The sequence below is a fragment of the Pangasianodon hypophthalmus genome, chromosome 16 (assembly GCF_027358585.1).
Source record: "Pangasianodon hypophthalmus isolate fPanHyp1 chromosome 16, fPanHyp1.pri, whole genome shotgun sequence".
Lineage (NCBI taxonomy): Eukaryota > Metazoa > Chordata > Actinopteri > Siluriformes > Pangasiidae > Pangasianodon > Pangasianodon hypophthalmus.
The window spans coordinates 6454155-6474675 of NC_069725.1; the positions used below are offsets into that span (position 1 = coordinate 6454155).

The following is a 20521-nucleotide window of genomic DNA, read 5'->3' on the forward strand; positions in this document are numbered from 1 at the left end:
GTCTAATTACAAAAGCTTCCATTTTGAATAAAATATATATCTGTATAACTTTTGTTTCTTATAAATTCACATAAAATCAGTCAGTGTGGACATGACTAATATAAACTGTTCATTATCTTGAGAAAAAAAACAAAACAAAACAAAAAAAATGCGCTGAGCTGATATTATTAGCGGTACTTTTATTTTAGGAAATCTTTCTGACAGCCATGTTTGTTAAAGGGAGACGGACAAATGCATTTATTTTTATATATAGTGCACTACATATAGCAAATACAAGCGATTCGTTCCTACGCTGTGTAGTGCACCTAAGTAGGGAGTATGGCGCCATTTTGGGCTGGACCGTTGTTAAAAAACGGTTGCCGTTAACCGGAAGTTAAAGGAGGCTTCAGAGGGCATCAAGAGGTCGCGGTGGAAGTCGGGACGGCGGCGGATCGCATTAATGTCTGCCCACTCGTAGGCAAAGTGCGTGTCCCCTGCGTGTCCGCTTCGGGTTGCCCGTTTTCGGAATGTACCGCACGGCATCCGCGCTTGTGTTGTTTGCGAGAAAGAGCGTTTAGACTCAAACTCTGAGCTTTTCCGCGCTTGCTTTTTTGTCATCGTCGTCTTCGTCGTTCGTTTCCCAACCAGTCTGAGCTTGCTTCATATTATCGATGCATTGATAGTCAGCTAGCTAGCTAGCAAGACGGCTAGCCCATACGGTGGCTCCTAGTCTTAGCTAGCCAGGTAGCGAGCTAGCATATGTCTCAGAACTAGCTGAATAAGGAAAAGCAGATAAAGTATCCTGTTAGATAGCAGAGTGCTGTATATTGGCTGTTTGTAATCCTTCGTTAGCTAGCAGATTATCTAGAGGGGGAAAAAAAGCGGTAACACACGTGGGAGAGGCCGGAGAGAGAAGGACGGAGGAGAAGCAGTGACGCCAGGAGCGGCCGATGAATTCAGACCAGGGCGGAGAGCCGCTGCAGGAGGAGGCCGAGCCGGGACTGAAAGCCCGCGGGGAGGCTGAGCCGGGACCGAGAGCCCGTGAGGAGGTCGGGGCTGCAGAGGCGGGCAGTATGGTGAGTCAGGGCCTGACGCTTCATTTCTCTAATGTTAGCCCCTCTTCTATTCCGCGCTCGCAGCCTTCAGCACCAAATGATAAATGAGCATTTAAAAAAAGCTTGCGTAGAAAGTGCACCGTGCGACGCTTAGCCAAGTTAGCAGCCGAGCTAAATAAGGCCAGGTGTTAATTTCGGCTGGTTAGCACACACGGCTAGCTAAATGGCCGTTGGTCATGGCGTGAAGGCGTCATTTGCTAGTCAGGTTAGTGGCTTTTGCTTGCTAGCCTGGCTGTCGATGACTCATTTCTTTTACACTCTTTTGAACTTTACACCTCAAATAAGACCCCAAGCGTGTCAATTTCACACTTTACACAACGCCAGACATCAGACATGTCGCTTCTGCACACTTTCATGCGTCAGTTAAATGAATTAAAACGCCAGCAGTCAGACATCTAACCTTAGCGTTCATGTTTGCAGTGTGTCAGGCGCTTTTCACTTCACTTTAACCGTGTGTGTGTGTGTGTGAACAGGATTATCAGCGACCAAGTCGCACAATCATCGCTGTTAGCAGTAATTTCGCTTGGGAGTTAGCTAGCTAGCTAGCAGGCTAATGTCAGGTCGGCCATCATCAGAGGCCTGTGAGAGTATGCTAATATCCTGAGTCAATCATATGACACGGGTCTCATCGACTAACCCTAATTTACACCAAGAAAACAATACAGACCAGCTTTTCATTAGGGAATATATTAAAGCCCAGGCTTTATTGATGTATGTGGATGATGTATTTATCCACTTATTGAAACAGTCTGCTGTGTGACCGGGCCTGAGGTTTTTTTTTTTTTTTGTTGTTGTTTTTTTAATTGTAAAACGCATCGACTAACTTCTGTATCAGGTGTATCATTTTCCCCCCAAACACCTGTCATATCAGCTTGCTATGAAATCAGTGGAAGGTGTTTAACTGCAGTTATGTCGTGGTTAAAAGGTGATCGTGTGCAACAGCTGTTTTTGAAGCGACTTGTTATGGAGGAGGAGCTGAAGCGGGTTTTGGAGCAGGTGCCTGCTTACACTTGCGCCCCCACCGCCATGTGACATGTGCCGGCTACTAAATATTTCAGCATCACAAGCTGGAGCCGTGCTGAAAAACCAGGCTGATTTTCTAAAATCAATTAGTCCTGCCTCGTGGAGACTCCTGCAGTGTGTGTGTGTGTGTACTGAGTTAAAAACTGGTGTGCTGGGATCAGGGGGCAGAGTACAGAGCTGGACTTGGTGTAAAATATCACGAGAAGATGCTTCATGAGTCTGCACTTCTGCTTTTTAACAGAGCAGCTGAGAAACAGACGACCAGGTCACGGTGTCTCTTAAATCCTTAATGGCTTAACATCAGGACTAGTGTTGCCTGCAGTATCTCGGGTTATATACTTACTCCTTACTCCAGTGTGAACGCAATACTCATTAGATAAAGACTGGGAAGTATTTAAAGGTGCAATCATTGATTTAAAAAAAAAAAAACAACAAACAAACAAAAAAAAACTCCTTACTTGTACAAAAACCTGCAAGATATGTAGAACATGATTTTAAAAACAAAAAACAACACGTTAAGCCGTGGTCTTGGCATATTTGTATTAAGTCGCTGAGAAAACCTGTTTGGAAACTGACTTCCTGTCCAAGATGCTTGTTTGTGTTTGGATGCACTTCCTGTCAGTCATTTTATAGACACGCTACTCTACAGGCCACTTTAGATCCAGGGGGTGGAGCTTCATGAATATGGGTGAGGACCACTCAAATGTCGAACCCACCTAACTGTTAGATCTAATCTTGAAGGAAAAAAAAATAAAAATAAAAAACAAGGCTAATCTTACCTAATGCAACTTGAAATAGGCTGACTCTATGTTGACGCTGCAATGCGTCAATACAGAATCCAACTGCGTGTGCTAATTTAACTCTGATGAGCAGACACATGCTGGGAATTCACGTAAGTGTCGTGTCCAGTATATAATTCAATCTGATGTTATTTATATAGCGCTTTTAAAAATGGACATTGTCACAATGCAGCTTTACTGATAACCTAAATAAAGATTTAGATTTATGCCTAATGAGCAAGCCTGAGGCAACAGTGTCAAGGAAAAACTCCCCGAGACTACATGAGGAAGAAACCTTGAGAGGAACCGGAATCAAAAGGGAACCAGTTCTCTTCTGGGTGACACTGGATAGTGCAGTTATAAATCATTACTCTTCTGCAGTTGTATACTGAAGAATCAAGCAGTTTTTTTGATTGAATGGAGACTACAGTTACCTTTTAATGCTTAACTCTAGCGCCATGGACAATGAAATAGAGATGTGAGCATGACTCTCTCTCTAATTTTTTTTTTTTTTGGTGTGTGTGTCCTGATGCACATCTCTACTCTGAACAGATGAGACATCAGTTTTGAGCTTGAAGCAGCGGGTGAACCCTACTTCTCTTTTCATTTATCTTTTTCTGTCATCAGCTTTTTAAACAAGCCATGTCATCACTTCACTAGCCAGACTATAAAAGGTAAATGAAGAAAAGAAAAAAAAAAACAATGAAGTGTGGAAACATCTTATTGACCACTCTAGCTCTCTTTGTAGCTAGTCTCTGGTCCAAAGAGCTGAAGATGTGCTATAGAAGCCATGATTGTTCATGTTTAGAAAACTAGAGTGGAACTTTTTTCTTGTTCATCTGCTAAGCTACAGTAATTTTTTGTAAGTGTGTCGTTTGGTCTTGTGAAACACGTTTCACAAAGAGGCAGCCTCAGTCGTGAGATGTTAAAATGTAGCCTATTCTTCAAATCAACTTGCTCTCACCTGCGTTGAGAAATTTCACAGAAATCCGGTGATGCGGTTCTTGGTATCAGCAGTCATCAGTCGTTTTTTGTCCTATAGAGTCTAATCATTAATTAGCGCCGTGCCCCTGTTTAACATATGCTGCGTGTGACCAGTGAAACCTGTTCCACGCAATTAAACCCTGAAATTGTAGGCCAGGCAGACACAGAGCAGGAGGTGTGGTGTATCACGGTATAGAGAATGCTGTACATGAACGACTGCACTGGCATTTTGTGGCCTCGCGTATAAGCTGTGTGAGGCAACAGTGTGTATGAAGGGGACTTTGTGGTAAGCGTGCTCAGACAGAATTCTGGTTAATTACTTGTACTCTCTCTCTCTCTATGAATTGTTTGCTTATTGTTCGCTTTTCATCGGAAATAATGGAACAGTGAATGTGAATGTTGACGGTAGCTCCCGAGACAAGCAGATTTCATGTTTGTGCTGGTTTCCTGGTGGACAAGTAGGCTTAACAGTCAGAGAACCAAAAAAGAAGAAAAATACCCTCCCTAATGACTTTTGCAAAATAGTTTTTGTTTGCTATATGTATGTGGTTAGGTTTAAACATGATGCACTTCAGAGTTGTGTGGTCACACCTCAAGAGTTATCACCACAGTAACTTGTGCAAATCTGCCTGCTGTACTACTATATATCTTTACAGAACAGGCCCCTCAGTAGCGTTATTCTTCAGCTTGTATGCCAACATGCACGAGACAGAAACGACGTATCAAACCATAAGCCAAAATGTAATGAACAATAGAGATGATTATGGCATGCGCTAGCTTGAGGGTCGAAAATGTCGGGCTGAACGGAAACAAGACTTTACCAAACATTAGTTGTTAACAGTGATTAGATTTATTTCATGCAGTGTGAAGACCAAATCTGCTTTCAGACAGTATGCTGCTTATGCTGGTTCATTAACTTTTTTATTTTTTTATTTTTATTTTATTTATTTATTTTTTTAAGGGGAAGTTAAAGACTTAAGCTGAGTTTAAGGGGAAAATATTCAAGCTGTTCCTTTACATACATCACTGCTGCAGTTTGTTAGAAATGTCAAGCGTCGTAATGAAATTTGTCCACCTCACCCACCCTTAGGTTAAAAGTTTCTTTAAATTTGCATTCCACGAAGCAGAAATGAAAATTAACATCATGATTCCAGCACACAGTTTGTGAGTTATAACAAGCGATAATCTTGGTGTGTAGCAGCAATCTAAAGTGCTGATCTTGATAGAGTAGCATAAAGGAAATGATCATAACCCAGTTGAGAAATTTTTTTTTTTTTTTTTTAAGTATTTATTCAGAAATAACTGTAAACTGTGCCAGATCAGTGTGGTTTAATACATGAATAGTTTCCTGTTTGAGTTTGAACTGGAAAGTGACTGCGATATCCGTTTGACGGAGTGTGGGGGGTCGCTGCACTAGGAAGCTGATTTGTGTATGACGGCAGAGAAAATCACGTCTACAGAATAACAGCTTTAATGTTTGAAACTTGCATGCTCGTCTAAAGCAGATCGCACCAAAGCCAGCGTGACTCGAATATAATGTGGGACACTAGATGAATAAATGTCTGGAACGTCAGCTTCCTCTTTAAATTAAAGGTCATGCTGGAAGGCATTGGTGAGTATGTCATAGTGAAGAAATTGAGGTAGATAATAGCCGTTTCTCCTGAATTTCATTCACAGTTGGCTTTGAATTGGGCCTTTCAGTATTCTGAAGTGTGCTCTGATTAGCAAACAAGCAATACTGTGTTATTAATCTGACATGTATGCAGAGTGGATTTTCCTTGGATCATGATGAATTTGTAGCTCCTCTCGAAACTTTAAATAATGCTGTAGTAACTCGTGGAGTTTCACTTAATGCTATGTTTCTCATTTTCATCAGTTTAACTGTTACAGCCTCACAATGCTGAAGAACATTAGTGCAGTACTAAGTTCAAGTCAATAACAGGACTAGTAACTGGCAAAATGGCACTTTTTTCTGTTTTTTAAGCTCAGGAGTGTATATATGCAGAAGGAGCTATACGCATTCATGTATTTCTAGGTTTTTGTTGCAGACTCGCATGTAATTGATTCTGTTTAAATATGGACATTATGGACTTCTGGTTGTTCTGGGGTATTCAAGTACAATTTGGTCTGGTTACCTAAAAATTCTTGCTTACAAATGTCCTAATAAGCTCTGAAGTTTTAATGCTTGGTTATTAGTGATTACTTTGGATCGTCGTGTTTATAGCTATAAAATAGTTACATGTTTCGTAGTGGTGCTTCACAGTACCTTTTTTGACTAGCGCTGTTGACTGAACACAAGACATTTTGTATTTGATGCCGGGAGATTAAATGCACTTCTGTCCAGTCTGTTTTCACATTCTTTTTATTTTTATTATTTATTTTTTAAACAAGCCATGTTGGTTTGTTAATCAGACAAGAAAGGGTTAATAAGATTAAAAATCTATTAAGTCTGTGAAACCTGTCCCCTTTCGTCCTAGCCCTGTAGCTAGTCTCTGGCCTGATGAGCTGCCTTCAGCTAAAACATTTTCATAAATGCATGTGAGTGGATAAACTGCAACAGACGATCAAGTCGAATCAGTTCCTGTTTTAAAAGCTAGAGTTGTTGAACTACAGCCAGTTACTCAGTTTGGTCTGCTGAAATACTTTGCTGCAGTTGATGACCCCTGGTTTAGAGTAACGTGAGCAACAAAGACTTAAATTATTGAATCAAACAGTGAGACATTACACAAACTTGTCAGATCCCACACGAGGATGAACGATAATACATCACAGATAGACATGCTTTGTTTCTTTAAGCCTTATTATTAATGTTTTTTTTACAGAAGGAGGATGGTGTGCTTTATAATAAACAGCCTATGAATAAACTGCTCCTGCATTTTGTAACCTTGCTTGCCCTAGCTGAATCTTTTTTCACCACCGTTTTCTTCACGTTGTAATTTAGTACTATTTATGGAAGAGAAGTGTGTGAGTGGTCCTTGTTCATGTAGTCTCTGGTACTCAAAATATGTGGGGGTGTGCGTTTTTTTTTTTTTTTTTTTTGTATTTTTTTTTTTTTTTTAAAAGCATCATTTTCGGTGAATCTTTTTCTTTTAAACAACCTTCAATAACTGTATTAAGTAATAGCAGCATTATTTTATTTTTAACACATAGTCCAACTAGGTGCATGGCAAATAATACATTGGGGATGAATGAGGTATGATACAAATGCATTCTGATTATTATTTAGGTAGTGAGCTCAGTCACTAGGTCTGAGAAAAAGACAATACATACTGTTTACATGAGTATTTAAAAAAAAAAAAAAAAAAAATTATAATGCTCTTGGTAATGGAGTATCAGAAAAGATGTCATCAGGAATGTGCATAAAATGTGTTACTGAACATTAGTGGTGACCATAAAAATTATAATCATTTCAACACAGCCCATTTTAAAATTGCAAAAGGAAGCATAGCTATGGCCCAGTTTATCAGAAGAACGTAATTTTGGTTTAAATTGGTTTAGTGGATCTTGTTGAGCTCTCTGTCGCTGGGGAGTATTGGGATCTCTAAGCAACAGTAAACGCTTCTCCCATTGGACACGGCTGTTTGGTTCTAATCCTTATTACGTCTAAGCTCGGTTCGAAGTCTGGTCAAAGTCTAAAGGCCCAGTGAGCTATTAAAAAATGTGTTTAGTCATAGTTGTCAATTTGGTGGTATCAAGTAGTGTTTATAACTAGTTAGCTAAAAAAAAAAAAAAAAAAGAATTATCAGACCGTAAAATCTATTTACACTGACTTATTCATTTGGCACACGTTGTATATTTAGGTCTTTTTGACTTTCAGGCCTCGGGTCGTTTGATTCCAGCGTTTGCTATAGTTGGTGAATTGTGAATGCCGTTTTTGATCCCAGGAGCGGTCCAGAGAACCGACTTAAACAGTGTTATGGGCTCGATTCAGCCAAAACTCTGAGCAGTTCACATCAGGTGCAGAAGCTAGCCTGGAGTAAGTAGTGTGATTGCTTCAACTTGTCACGTTACTTCCTATATCCACTTTTGTGGTGCTGGGATAAGTGTTGCTATTGTTACTGCTATATAATACAAGACTTTCACACGACTGGAGCACTGTAATTAGCTCAGCTTTGTGGTGCGAGTGCATGCACTGAGGTCAGTGTAAAAAAAAAAATAAATAAATAAAATAAAAAAATAAATAACTGCATGTCTCATTATGGCCTGCATGGCAAAAGATCTTGTACGAGAATGGCTCCTTGTTTGCAGGAATTTGTGCACAATGACATGCCACGCATCCACAAAGCACCGTCCTTCGCCGCTGAAGTGTTGGTTTCGAAGGAAAATACTAAACAGCAAACAGATGAACCTATTCACAGTTCTGAAGGAAATCTTCTATGTGAACACAAACCTGTGATTTAGCCCCACCCCCCAAACAAACCCAGAATTCACTCTGGGTCTGAATTCGAGTATTCGGACCATGCGCTCACCAACCTTGTAATCCTTCCTGTAGATGTACAGTCGGAGTCTATAGCTTAACTTTTGCTATGCATAGTGTGTGTTTTAATAATCGGCTATTCTTCATCATTGTCAGTTTCTGACCACAACACTGCTTTTGTTGGGTCGCTTTCTCACCCCAGCAATGACACTGGTGTGTTTTTGAAAACCCCAGCAACACTTCTGATAGACTTGTACCACAGCAGCATCCCCCCTCGAGAATGGCCCACCACTGAAATAACATCTAATCAGCGCTGGTTCTTTGGTGGTTGGAGAAGAGGGGGCTTACACATGGCACATGCAACAGATGTAAATTACAGCCAGTACCTGTATACGTGCAAGGTGACCTTCATGGTAGCTCCATGATAAAATTGTGTAGCTGATAAACAGTCAAATAAATGTAGTGCTAATTATAATCATGTGATTCCCACCCCTCCCCCACATTCAGTATTCCTTATTTTTAAAAGTGAACCTATAAAGGAGATCCTTCTTTAGACTCCATCAACCACATGGAACTTTAGAGAAAAGCCTGTGATTATTTGTAGCTTATGTGAAATGTGATGGTAGTATTCAGGATTATAAAGGGAAACACTGGGAATGGTTATCTGGCTATCTGGTTGCTGGTGTACTATTTTATCTTCCTAGTGTGAATAGTCAGGATAAGCCGGCTATCCGTGGACTCCAACAGTGAGGCGGCTCTTACATAATCCCTAATCTGCTCCACCAGTTTAGTAGGAGTACCACTGTGTACCATGTGACACTTCTCCATCTGTTTATTGGTAACGGTTTACTGCTGCTGGTGAAGGCTGATGCTCTTCTTTATAGTTACACTTCATTCTACTGTCAAATGGTAAGGGGGTGAAATGAGTCAGTTGGCTTTTTGTCTTTTAATTTTAACGTTACTGCGCCAAGTTGTTGGAGTGAGCTGTGCATGTGACTGCCATGTTGTGTGTCCAGGTTACCTCGAAGGGAGCTGGTCTGAACCCTAATGCCAAAGTGTGGCAGGAGATGCCCACTGTATCCAGTGAGGCTCCTGCGGATGGCACTGAGGCCTCCCCCTGGTCCCAGTCGAACATAACTGAAGGTAACTACAAGAGTTCATAGTGTTTTGATCAGAAATGTTTTAAATATTATTGTGGTGGATGATAAAGATGCTGTGTCCTGGGCTGACTGTGGTGTTTTTTTTTTTTTTTTTTTTTTTTTTTTTTAAACCCCCCTCCTCCAGAGTCCACTGGATGTAAAGCATACACACCTGGCTTCCCAGTTCTCATGGACAACAGCACCACTGCCACAGCAGATGGTATTGTCAACGGCATGGACCCCTCTGACCCAAACCCTCTGACTGGGTGTAATGGTCAGTAGAACACTGATTTGATCAAACTTTCTAAAAAGCTTTTTTTATTTATTTTTTTTCCTCAGGGATGTGTGCTATCAGTTATTGGACTATAATAGCCAAATTCTGTGCTCTATCTGCATGTTTTTCTTGTACAGAATCCAAACTGTCTGAAGATCAGCCTCTCTCTGCAGAAAGCTTGCGCGAGTCTCTGAAGAAAGAGCTGGAATTCTGCTTCAGCAGGTACGGGCAGCTTTTAAAGGCTTTGCAGTCAATTCTCTTTGGGTGGCAGAGTGTGCATGTTTCAGCTTCTTTTTCTCTGTCTAACAGGGAGAACTTATCGAAGGATCTTTACCTGATTTCTCAAATGGACAGCGACCAGTTTGTGCCAATTTGGACTATTGCCAGCATGGAAGGAATTAAGGTTCTTACCACTGATATGGACCTTATCTTGGATGTGTTGAGATGTAAGTGTCTGTGCTGCGATTAAACTTGAAAAGAAATCTTTCACACATTGGTCATTAACGTTCTGTATAGACGGTTGTTCTGAAGTTGCTCTTTTGCATGGGTTACATTTAGCAGCTCATTCATTAGACAACACCTTTCTGTGACAGGTGTAACAAGTTACACTGTAAAGTTATTTTAGTTACCAGTTAACTTATTAACTTTTTTGTTGCAACTGTGTGTGGTGCGCAACACCTTCATCCTAAGTTGGATGTCCAATAAGAACAGGTTTGCCAAATTCATGCATTGAAATCATGAAGCCATCTCCTACTTGTATATTTTAAATATTCTCATTGTCATAAAGCTGACAATCTTGGCAAAATGTAAACTTCACTGGGGCTTATGCAACCTACTTGCCAGCTGCCTGCTACTTTCATTGAAGCCACTGTTTCCTCTCTTGCTGTTCCTCATTTTCATAATTTCCTTCTTCACACATTCTTGATCATGGTGTGCTGTCATCCATTCAGTGACTATTTGAACCAATCTTTTTACACCAACTATATGTTGCCAAATCTGGCCTTTCGAAGGTGAGATTTAATCATATAGTAAACACAATTTCAGTCTTTGAGATTGCATTGACAGTCATACTCTGGGGGGGGGAAAAAATGGATGACTTGTTACAAATTAAAATGATGTACAGGCAAAACATATTCTGATTAGGATAAAGCAGTTGCTGAAGATGAAGCCTGAATGAAAAAGGCAGAATAGATGTACACTATGCAGTTTGGGTGAGGGCGTATCCACCAGAAAGTGGCGAGTAAATGATAAGTACGGAGTAATACACTTGGCGGTGTGGTGTTATAGGAAAACAGTCAACGACCGGGGATGGTGTGATGGGTCCAACCCTACGGTTGATTGTTTTCCTATAATAACACACATTTTATTCTTCTTGTACCACAGGAATTTGCTAGTGATTAATTTATTTTATTAAAGAATGATGCACTACTTTTTGTCCATTAAGTGTTATGTTTAATGTTTTGGAACTTCCAAGAAAAACAAGTTAGTTCTATAAGCTATAAACAGCAGCTGCCTTTTCTTTTGTTTTCTTTTCTTTTCTCCCTCTTTTGAACTTAAGCCAGAAAGACAGCTTGTCACTGAGGAACCACAAAACCCTCCACCCTAAAGACTTAAAGGAACAGCTTTACCTCTGATCACAGATTACTCCTTCCAAAAATGTTAAATAAAACTTCACCATATCAACAATTACACGTTTTTCTATGTTAACAGTGCAGTTTTTAATCGATTTATTATTACCTCTAAATTATGTGGAGCATCAAGTCCCTGGGAATGTGCGGTTACCTTTGAACCAGAACATATTAGAGCGAGTACGTTAATATAAACCTGTGATTTGCCCTGCAGCTGACAGCTATTGTCAGAGCTGTTGTTAAGGAAAATTAATCAACACCTTCTTGACTATTCAGCTTGAAGAATTCAGCAGTGCTATAATATGAAAGGTGTTAATTTGAAGCCCTAGTTGTGTGCCTCTCTTTAATTCGCCTGTTTTCTCTGCTCAGCATCTCCTATGGTTCAAGTGGATGAAAAAGGCGAGAAAGTGCGGCCAAATCACAAACGCTGCATCATCATTCTGCGAGAGGTTCCAGAAACGACCCCTGTGGAGGTAATAATGTTGTGGAAGTGTGGGGAAAATTCATGGACTTCCTGAATAAACTTCATTTGTACCTAATTTTGCACCCACTCTGATTTGGGTCTTCATATTAGGAAGTGGAGGCCTTGTTCAAGAATGACAACTGTCCGAAGGTCATTAGTGTGGAGTTTGCTCACAACAATAACTGGTACATTACATTCCAATCGGATACGGATGCTCAACAGGTGAGAGCCTTGATATACAGGGTGGGCGTTTTGCTCTCATATGCGACATGTTTTTCATCTTTGTTAAATCACTTCTGTATTTCTTCAGGCATATAAATACTTAAGGGAAGAAGTCAAAACATTTCAGGGAAAACCCATCATGGTGAGTTGTGTAAATATGTGAAATTAGTTTTTCAAAAGAAAATAAATTGCAGAATAAAGTTGGCCTGTTGACTCATTGTGCCTTTGTTCACAGGCCAGAATAAAAGCCATCAATACCTTCTTTGCAAAGAACGGCTACCACAGCCTGGACTGCAGTGTCTATCAGCAGCAGCCTCACACACAGTCCCAGTACAGCTCACCGCTCTTCATGCAGCCTATATACAGCCCACAGCAGCAGTATCTCTACGGCATTGTCCCTCCGACCTGGACTCCATCTCCAACTCCGTACTTCGAGACTCCTCTGGTGAGGCCTTCTACCTGAGCTACGTCTGAAAAGCAACATGATGCCTTGATTAAACAGCTGACTATTGCATATATGACTTATATTCATTTCGAACCTATAATCGTGTCTTCTGTTCATCACAGGCACCTTTTCCTAACAGCGGGTTTGTCAATGGATTTGGCACAGCTACACACTACAAAACTGGTTCAAATTCTCTCAACATTGGACGCCCTTTCAACAGAAACCGGTTTGTCCTTTTGGGTTCCTTTATCTTGGTGTATAACATGCTGTAGCTGCAAGGCTATTAGTTTACTGTTTTGCATTGTACCAGCTGCAATGCTATTATTATTATTATTATTTTTTATTTATAATTCTGAATTTCATAAATTAATTTCATGAATGTCTTGACACTTTTTAAAAAAAATATGTATTATATAAAGCTTAAAAAGTGTAACTACAGAGGTGGACAAATCATAAATCCTTTACCTAGCCCACCAGGCAAGTGAAAGCTGCAGTGTGCTACCCAGTCTTGTGTTTTAGTTGCCTGGAAACTGAACAGATGAGACTAAAAAGTGGTAGCTCACATTACATAACACATGGCAGGGGAGGGGTGTGTAGCCATAATCCTTATGCTCTCTTGATAAAGTTTTGATGTAGCACATTGTGTTTGCAAACTCGACAGAAAGTTTCTTAAGATACAAAATATTTCGGCTCTGAGATGTGATGTTCTGTCCTCACATTGGAAGCAACAAATGTTATTCAAGTTTTGGCTGGCGATTTTCTTTTCTTTCTTTTTTTTTTTTTTTTTTTTTTTTTTTTTGGTGGGGTGACTCCATGTAGAAAGCAGGAGGGTTATGACTGCTTTGTGGTGGATGTTATTTTGCTCGATTATGGTGTCACCAGTGCCCAGTAATTAATCTGCCTATTAAAATCTTTCTACCATCGGCCAATTTGTGTAGCGCAGCAGGCAGTGTGAGTAGCATGCCTTAAAGCTTCACCACCATCAAGCGTGGGAACCTTTTCCCCAAAAGCCATTAGCAAGTAAGGTTTCTCTTAGTACTGTGGTTGTTGAAGCTACTTGTCTGTCAGACAACTATGAAAAAAGCCCAGACTCAAAATCTGCTAGTCCCAGGCTAGTGATTTGTCCACCCCTTAACTAGTTGTTCAGGTGGTTTTATTTATTTATTTATTTATTTATTTATTTTTTTTTTTTAATGCGACCTATTAGTTTTAAACTCTTTACCTTGGCTTTCTTATTGTCCCCACAGTGTCCCACTCTATTCAAGAAAGAATGTAATAAATACCTTCAGGTACAGCTGTTAAAGCTTGAAATATTATTTGTCTAATCATCACTCCATCCTTCTCATGTGTCAGAAATAACTCAACCATCCAATGAGTCTACAGCATAAATCTCACCATTTTAAAGCAAAACAATCTTTTATGTTAATGAATTGGTAATCTTTCTCAGTGATTTAACTGACATTAAGTGATATTACTTTGGCTGTGAGGTTTGCATTGGTGTGTTGATAAACTTAAATTCCAGCTGAGCAACACACCAAGACTGATTTTAGTATGATTTGACTCAACTGGCAATCATTGTTTTGGTAATGAGAACATTCTGGCCAGAATCGTCTTTTTCCTGAGTTTTTATCATTATAACTAACCTTTTGTTTTCTGTCGGTGTCTTTACTGTGCTTTAAGAGGAAGTGGAGCTCTCAGACTAACAGAAAACTTTTTGGGATGAAGTATCTTCCTGGCCAGTGTTTTAACATTTGACTTGAAGAGCCTCAAATTATAATGTCTCGTGTTTGGGCACATTATCAATTTCCGTTCGGCTAAAGCAACACTTTAATCTTTACCATATAAACTGTTAGGAAATGAATTTTGCTCTCTGTGAGAAGTCAAAGTTATCCCACTGCCAGAGAATAGCTCGGTGACTAGATGCCATTCCATACTTGCTTGCAGACACTGTTTTATATTGTGTAGTTAGTGCATGCTACCTGAGTCAATGGTTCATTGTCACCTGTCCAAATCTGCTTATTATTAAATAGCACAAGAAGTTGGTGCAGTTGTATCTCATGCAAACCTGTGCTTAAGCAGGAACCACGTGAAGCCCCAGACCAGGGTGAATGATGGACTGGCCTCCACTGTCCCCTCAGTGTCTGTGGTGGACGGGCTCCGCAGTCCACAGCCTCCTGCCAGCAGTAGCTCAGTGTTGGCCACCTCTGAGCTGAGCTCCTCTTTCCCACACCTGACCACCTCCGCTGAGCCAAACGATGACAGCACTGTGGCTGGAAGAGGACGGTATGATTCATGATTCATTTCACAAATGGTGCCACATGAAGTCAGGAACTTGTTCATGGATTGGTCCTAATAAGCACTATGAAAAAATACAGAAATAATTAGTGCCGTTATTGATGTAGGAAATGCCTATATTTAAAACGACACCTGTGAATTGGAAAAGGAAACTTCTATGCCAGAATTCTTTGTGAACGCCCAGCCTGTTAAAAAAGCCCTAATCCCTGTATTAAACCCAACACGCACTGTGATTACCTGATCTGAGTTTATAGTTGACTGAATCTGACACCCGGCAATCACTGAAGGAGTAACCATCTGTTTACAGGAGGAATACGTACAGAGCGACTCGGAGGAGGAGAGAGGACGAACGAACCATAGTAATACACACAGGATTTTACATTTTATTGTTTCATCATAACACACTGTGCTTTTTATTTACTCCCCCGTGCTCTCTCTTCCGCAGAAGCCAGTTCCGCTCACTGAAGTTAAGGTTTCACCACCTAAATTTGACCTGGCTCCTTCCAATTTCCCTCCACTCCCTGGATGCTCAGGCAGCCCACAGGGAGAGCCAGTGCTAGAGAACCGTATGTCTGACGTGGTACGGGGTCTCAACAGAGATAAGGTGAGTTCACTCTTGGCTCAAATACTTGAATCTGCACTCAGGACTGATTTATTGAGCCCGTTTTGGAGAAGCTAGGTTTGCTTTTGAGTCATGGCTCATGCACAAGAGTTCACTTGTGTGCATGCAATTTGTACAAACATGGACAATGATTTTTTGTTCCGTTTAAACTTTGTGTAGAATTTCAAGCTTTGAAAGTGTAGTGCTGTGTGCACAACACGTCCTCATGTCTGTCTCGTTGTAGAAGAGTTTTAGCGATGCTGGCTGTCACTTGCGTGTGTGATGCACTCAGTCCAAACATTCACACCACAAATGCCAGCTTATTACTGTCACAGTGACATTTTGAACCTGTCACATTATTCAGTGTCCAGTCCCAAGTGTGGAACAGAGATTTTGTTGCTCTCACACAGGTTTAAAAACAAAACTTAAACAAACCCAAGCAATCTTGGGTCTGAGAAAAAACTGCATTATAAAAATACACAACAATCTGTTTTCTGTTTTTCATGAAAAGCTCTTAGATTTGATTTTATTGTGACTTAATCTCTTCCAGCAGTCAGACTCAAACAAAGAATCCACTGTGAGCACTTCTGCTCCGGCCTCTGAGGAGACAGTCCCCAGACCTGCACTGACTGCAAGCAAACCCGCTGTTCACACTGCAGATCCTCCTAGCTACAGGTAGGCCTGAAGAGGGCAAGACGGATAATACTGTTGATTCTGGGTTTATATTAACACACACTATTACATCCCCTTATTTAGCTTCATGTATTATTAGTCTTTATTGTATATGAAGTGTAAACAGTGTATGTGTAAGTATTATACCGGGTAACTGTATGAACACACCCACTGAAGACGCAGCTAATGCTGTTTGATATTTGTTCCATTTTCCTCATGTGGTTCTTAGCGCAAGCGCAACCCCTCAGGAGAAGAAACTGGATAAACCTGAGCCCTTGGTCCATAAAGAGATGCCTGTGAACTCGAGCACCACCTCAGCCATTCCACCGACTCCGGCTCAGCCTGCTCCTGTCTCCAAGACTCCGCTGAGTCCCGCAAACCCTGCAGCCCCACAGGCCAACGCTGGCCACCCCAGCCCCGCCCCACTGGTAAACGCATTCATTGGCTATAGAACTTGAATTGATTATTGCACACCAGTATCTGGATGATCTTCACTTCCTGTAGCCATATTGTTCACACTCTGGTTAGTCAGTTTCAAGATCAGTGTGCTAAGGTAACAAAATAGTGAACAATTTGAGTCTTGAAGTTTGTTTCCTTGAGTTCAAATTCTTTTTGGCCAGCTATGACTTATCTGGACCCCAGAGTTCTGTGTGACAACCAGGCGTAAATTAACAAAAACCTAAAACATCATTGATATATAATCTTGCACCTCAAGCGCTTTCTCTTTCTCTCTGGTGCGTGTCATTGCTTGAAGGGTGGAGCTTTTTTTTTTTTTTTGCTTGTATAAGACTCTTAAGTCACATTATATGATATATGAAACAGAAGTCTATTGTATAGTTACATGTTCTGGTCTGGTTTATGTTGTCGCCCTTTTGCCATAAAGGCAGGCAATACATGCTATTTGGCTAAACACCAGTCCAGTGTATGTTTGTTGTCACAACTCTTGTTTGCTTTTTTTTATATCGTGCTTATTATTTACCGTATGTTTACTGGCCACTGAAAATAAGCTTTGGTCTTAGCTTTGGGATGAAATCTTGTCTCTTATCTTAGGAGCCTCGGAAACTGAGCTACGCTGAGGTGTGCCAGCGCCCCCCCAAGGATCCCCCACCACCACCTCCACCACCTGTGGTCAGCCCCGGTCCCGCCAGCTCTACCTCGCAGCCTCTGAGGGAGCTGCGTGTCAATAAGGTGGACGAGCAGTCGGGTGGCAGCGAGAGGCCCGAGCGGCCACAGGAGCGTGGGGGGGACTGTAAGAGCAGAGAGGGCCGGCCGGCTCGCGACTCGCAGGGCTTCTACCGCAGCAACGGCCCTCCCAGAGCCAGCACGGGGGGCTTCAAACTCCGCGAGCAGCAGAGGCGTCCTCAGTTCACGCGCCGCACTTCACCCCAAGGAGCCTCCAGACACACTGGCAAAGAGCAGAACATCCCCCCTATATCGCCAAAGTAAAGACTCGACTAAATCCTTACAAATGTATGAATATATACACATATACATATATATAAATATAAATATATATATATAAAGAGATGAAATATAAAGTTTAAAGATCTAAAATAATAGCCACCTCTTTTGCCTGGAGCACATCCACAGGAAAATCTCATGAAATGACAATGCACAGACGGAGACGTCCTGGCGTACGGGCATCAAAAAACATTGGAAGCTAGTTATAAGCTTGTTGAAGGAAGTCATCAAATAGGAAAAAGTGCGCTTCTCAACTTGACAATGCCCCTTCAGAATGTAATTTTTTTTTGTTTGGGTTTTTTTTTTTTTTTTTTTTTGGCTTTCTTTCCCCACTTCTTGATGAGAGCGTGTTACCCAGGAGGCGGAGAGACTGGGGGCATCGTAACAGCTGAGTGCTCACAGTGCTATTGTTGAGCTGAATCAATAATAGCAGTCTGCAAAGAACATATACACTAAGAAGAAAAGGAACATGCATACAGTCATGTACCTATACAAAGATATCACTTTGACATGCAAGGATTCTACTAATATTTTCCTTTTTTTTTTTTTTTTTTTTTTTTCTTTCTTCTCCATTCGCATTGGCAGGTGACTGGGAATGCGATGTTATGGAGGGAGTGAAAGATGTACATGAACTTTGCTCTTTGAGTGGAAGGATGTATTTTGCAGTAGTGTTGATGAATCAGTTTTGGGATTTAGATCCCGTTTAGAAAATGCAACGCCTGCTTGAGTGGATTGGCAGATAGCTAGGAACAGCAGTGAGGCTTGCTGTTGGTCTGGAATTTTGCATCATTTTTGCTTGACATGGCTGATCTAAGCTCCCTGAATCAAAAGAGCTGCTGTGTAGAAATGTGTAAAAAGATGCGTTGGCTTGTGGCGCTTCAGTAATTATTCATATACATCACTTCGTGAGGTTGGAGCCTGCCAATTATAATGCTGGATCACTGGTTTGCTTTATTTCCTTTTTTTCCCTCGCTCTTTATTTTTCTTTAATTATTATTTTTAGTTAGATTGTGTAACCAACAGCCTGTGAAAGATCACAATATCAGTCAGGTACATAGACACTCAAGTATTTTGTCATCTCAGTTGTTTTTTTGTTTTTTTTTCTCTGTGTGTGTGCATTATTGTCCCAAAATGGCTTCTGAGCAAGCTCATTTTTTTCCTGATAATCAGTCAGGCGCATGACTCTGTTTACAAGATTGTCGGCTTGGGCTAAGAGGCAGAGATGAAGCTGCTTTTGATTGCGTTTTGGGCGACACACTATTCTTAAAATCAGGACCCTTGCTATAATGATTAGTAGCTATTGTGCTTAGGTGTGTGATAGTGATTTAGGTCAGGAAAACCCAAGGCCTATTTTTATTGAATAACGAATGCTGTATTGTTTCAGCTGTACAGAAATGGGTTGATTTCACTGTAAAAATCGGTTTAAATTGTGGTACATCCTAAAATGGTGAATGTTTTGGTTCATTCCTCCTAACCTTGAGATACAGTGCAAAGCACAACGGATACAGGATGAAAAGCTGAAAGTATGATTTTTGTTGTGCTTCCAGCACAGACGTGATTGTCCACAAATCCTGATTCATCAGCTGATTTAACTACAATTGTCTGTTTTTAAATGGCTTTGTGTTTTTGGTGATTATGGAGATCATATTACTTTTCTTTCCCTGGTGAAAATAAGTGATGACACATTTAGTGCAGGCCATTGAAATGTTAACAAATGAATGATGGAAGTCATATTTTCCTTTCATGTAATTTTTTTTTTTGTTTTGTTTTTTTTTGTTTTTGAAAGCTTAGTTTTGTTTGGTTGAACCCTGCTGCATATTGATGGTCTTGGGCATTTTATCATACACCAGAGTCATTTCATGCAATTTTGCAAGATCAGCAAAACCTTTAAGAAATCTCTCTACATGCTTATTGTGTCCTCCTTGATTATCCCGCAAACAGAAGACTCGTCTTGACATTTTAGATGGTTTACATCAGTGACCTTCACAAAAAAAAATGTGCTCAGATCTAGAATGACTTTTGCTCTTGGCATCTGTACCAAAACACGAGTTGCTTTTGCGTGTATGAGCGGTCGCTCCTGGACGATGACCTTTTGTCGCATGTGCTTTTCAAAGCAGCAACTCCGCCACCGCCAGAAAGCAAAAGGAGGGGGAGAAAAAGAAAAGCAATGTGAAAGTGAACTGGTGCTGTTAATTTAAATTTGTAATCAGAGGAAGATGCAGTATTGCTGTTGAATTCATTGTAAGTATTGTGGCTTTTTTTTTTTTTTTTAAATTGAGTTTTTAATCTATTTTAATCCTCCTGCCCATCCCTTCCTTGTCACCCTCCCCAGTCTATGTAGGCCATGTTCCTGACTTATGTACAAAATGACATTGGGAGAGAATCACAGATTTAACATTTGTATATTTTTGAGATTTCAGCAAAGAAAATACTTGACGCATTTACTAGAGGCTTAGTAATGCAGTAAATAAATAACGAATCACTGGGGCTTTTATTGTTTTCTCTTCTTTTTTTTTTTTTTTTTTTTTTTTTTTTTCCTCCTTATTTTCATTTTGTTTTCATTAATGAATTTGAGCAGCTAGTGGTTTAGTGTAATGGAACAAAATGCACTAACTTGTTTAAAAAATCTTACTGTTAATGTAATGTGAAATCATATTAGAAGCATAAGATAATGACATTGAGCGGCTTGCAGAAATCTACAGGAATAGCATTCTCCTTAATGTTTGGGTTCTCACTGTTAATTGGTTTTAGGGCTGCTGTGGCAAAGGGAAGAATTAATATAACAATGGATTGAAAGTGTTGGAGACAGTACATTCTAGCTGTCTGCATAAAATGTCATTAAAAAAATAAATTATTTTGTTTTGGCCTTGGAGTTTCACTTCTTTTATTGCTGTGTTCTTTTAAGTACTTGACTTATTAAACTGCAGTCTAGTTGAGACTTATTTTCCAAATCATGTTAGTTATTTATATTGAACTGCTTCCTGCACATGCACACATCTCGGCTCCTGTAAGACAGTCACATGC

At 40.4% G+C, this 20521-nt stretch overlaps 1 protein-coding gene across 3 annotated transcripts; it reads left to right on the top strand.

The window, feature by feature from the left end:
* The first annotated feature begins 921 nt into the window (after positions 1–921).
* On the top strand, positions 922–20369 carry LOC113530474 (La ribonucleoprotein 4). Of its 3 annotated transcripts, none has more exons than XM_026920519.3 (17): positions 922–1055; positions 9314–9440; positions 9582–9710; positions 9848–9932; positions 10020–10156; positions 11708–11811; positions 11913–12023; positions 12112–12165; positions 12259–12468; positions 12591–12694; positions 13716–13757; positions 14548–14751; positions 15071–15122; positions 15209–15367; positions 15915–16039; positions 16266–16464; positions 17087–20369. In XM_026920519.3, the coding sequence occupies exons 1-17, from the start codon at positions 930–932 to the stop codon at positions 17480–17482; spliced, it is 2364 nt and encodes a 787-aa protein (XP_026776320.2). In that variant the 5' UTR covers positions 922–929; the 3' UTR covers positions 17483–20369. The 3 variants fall into 3 exon arrangements, with proteins under 3 accessions (XP_026776320.2, XP_026776321.2, XP_026776322.2); XM_026920520.3 differs by having other exon boundaries at positions 15918–16039; XM_026920521.3 differs by lacking the exon at positions 13716–13757.
* The last annotated feature ends 152 nt before the right edge of the window (positions 20370–20521 follow it).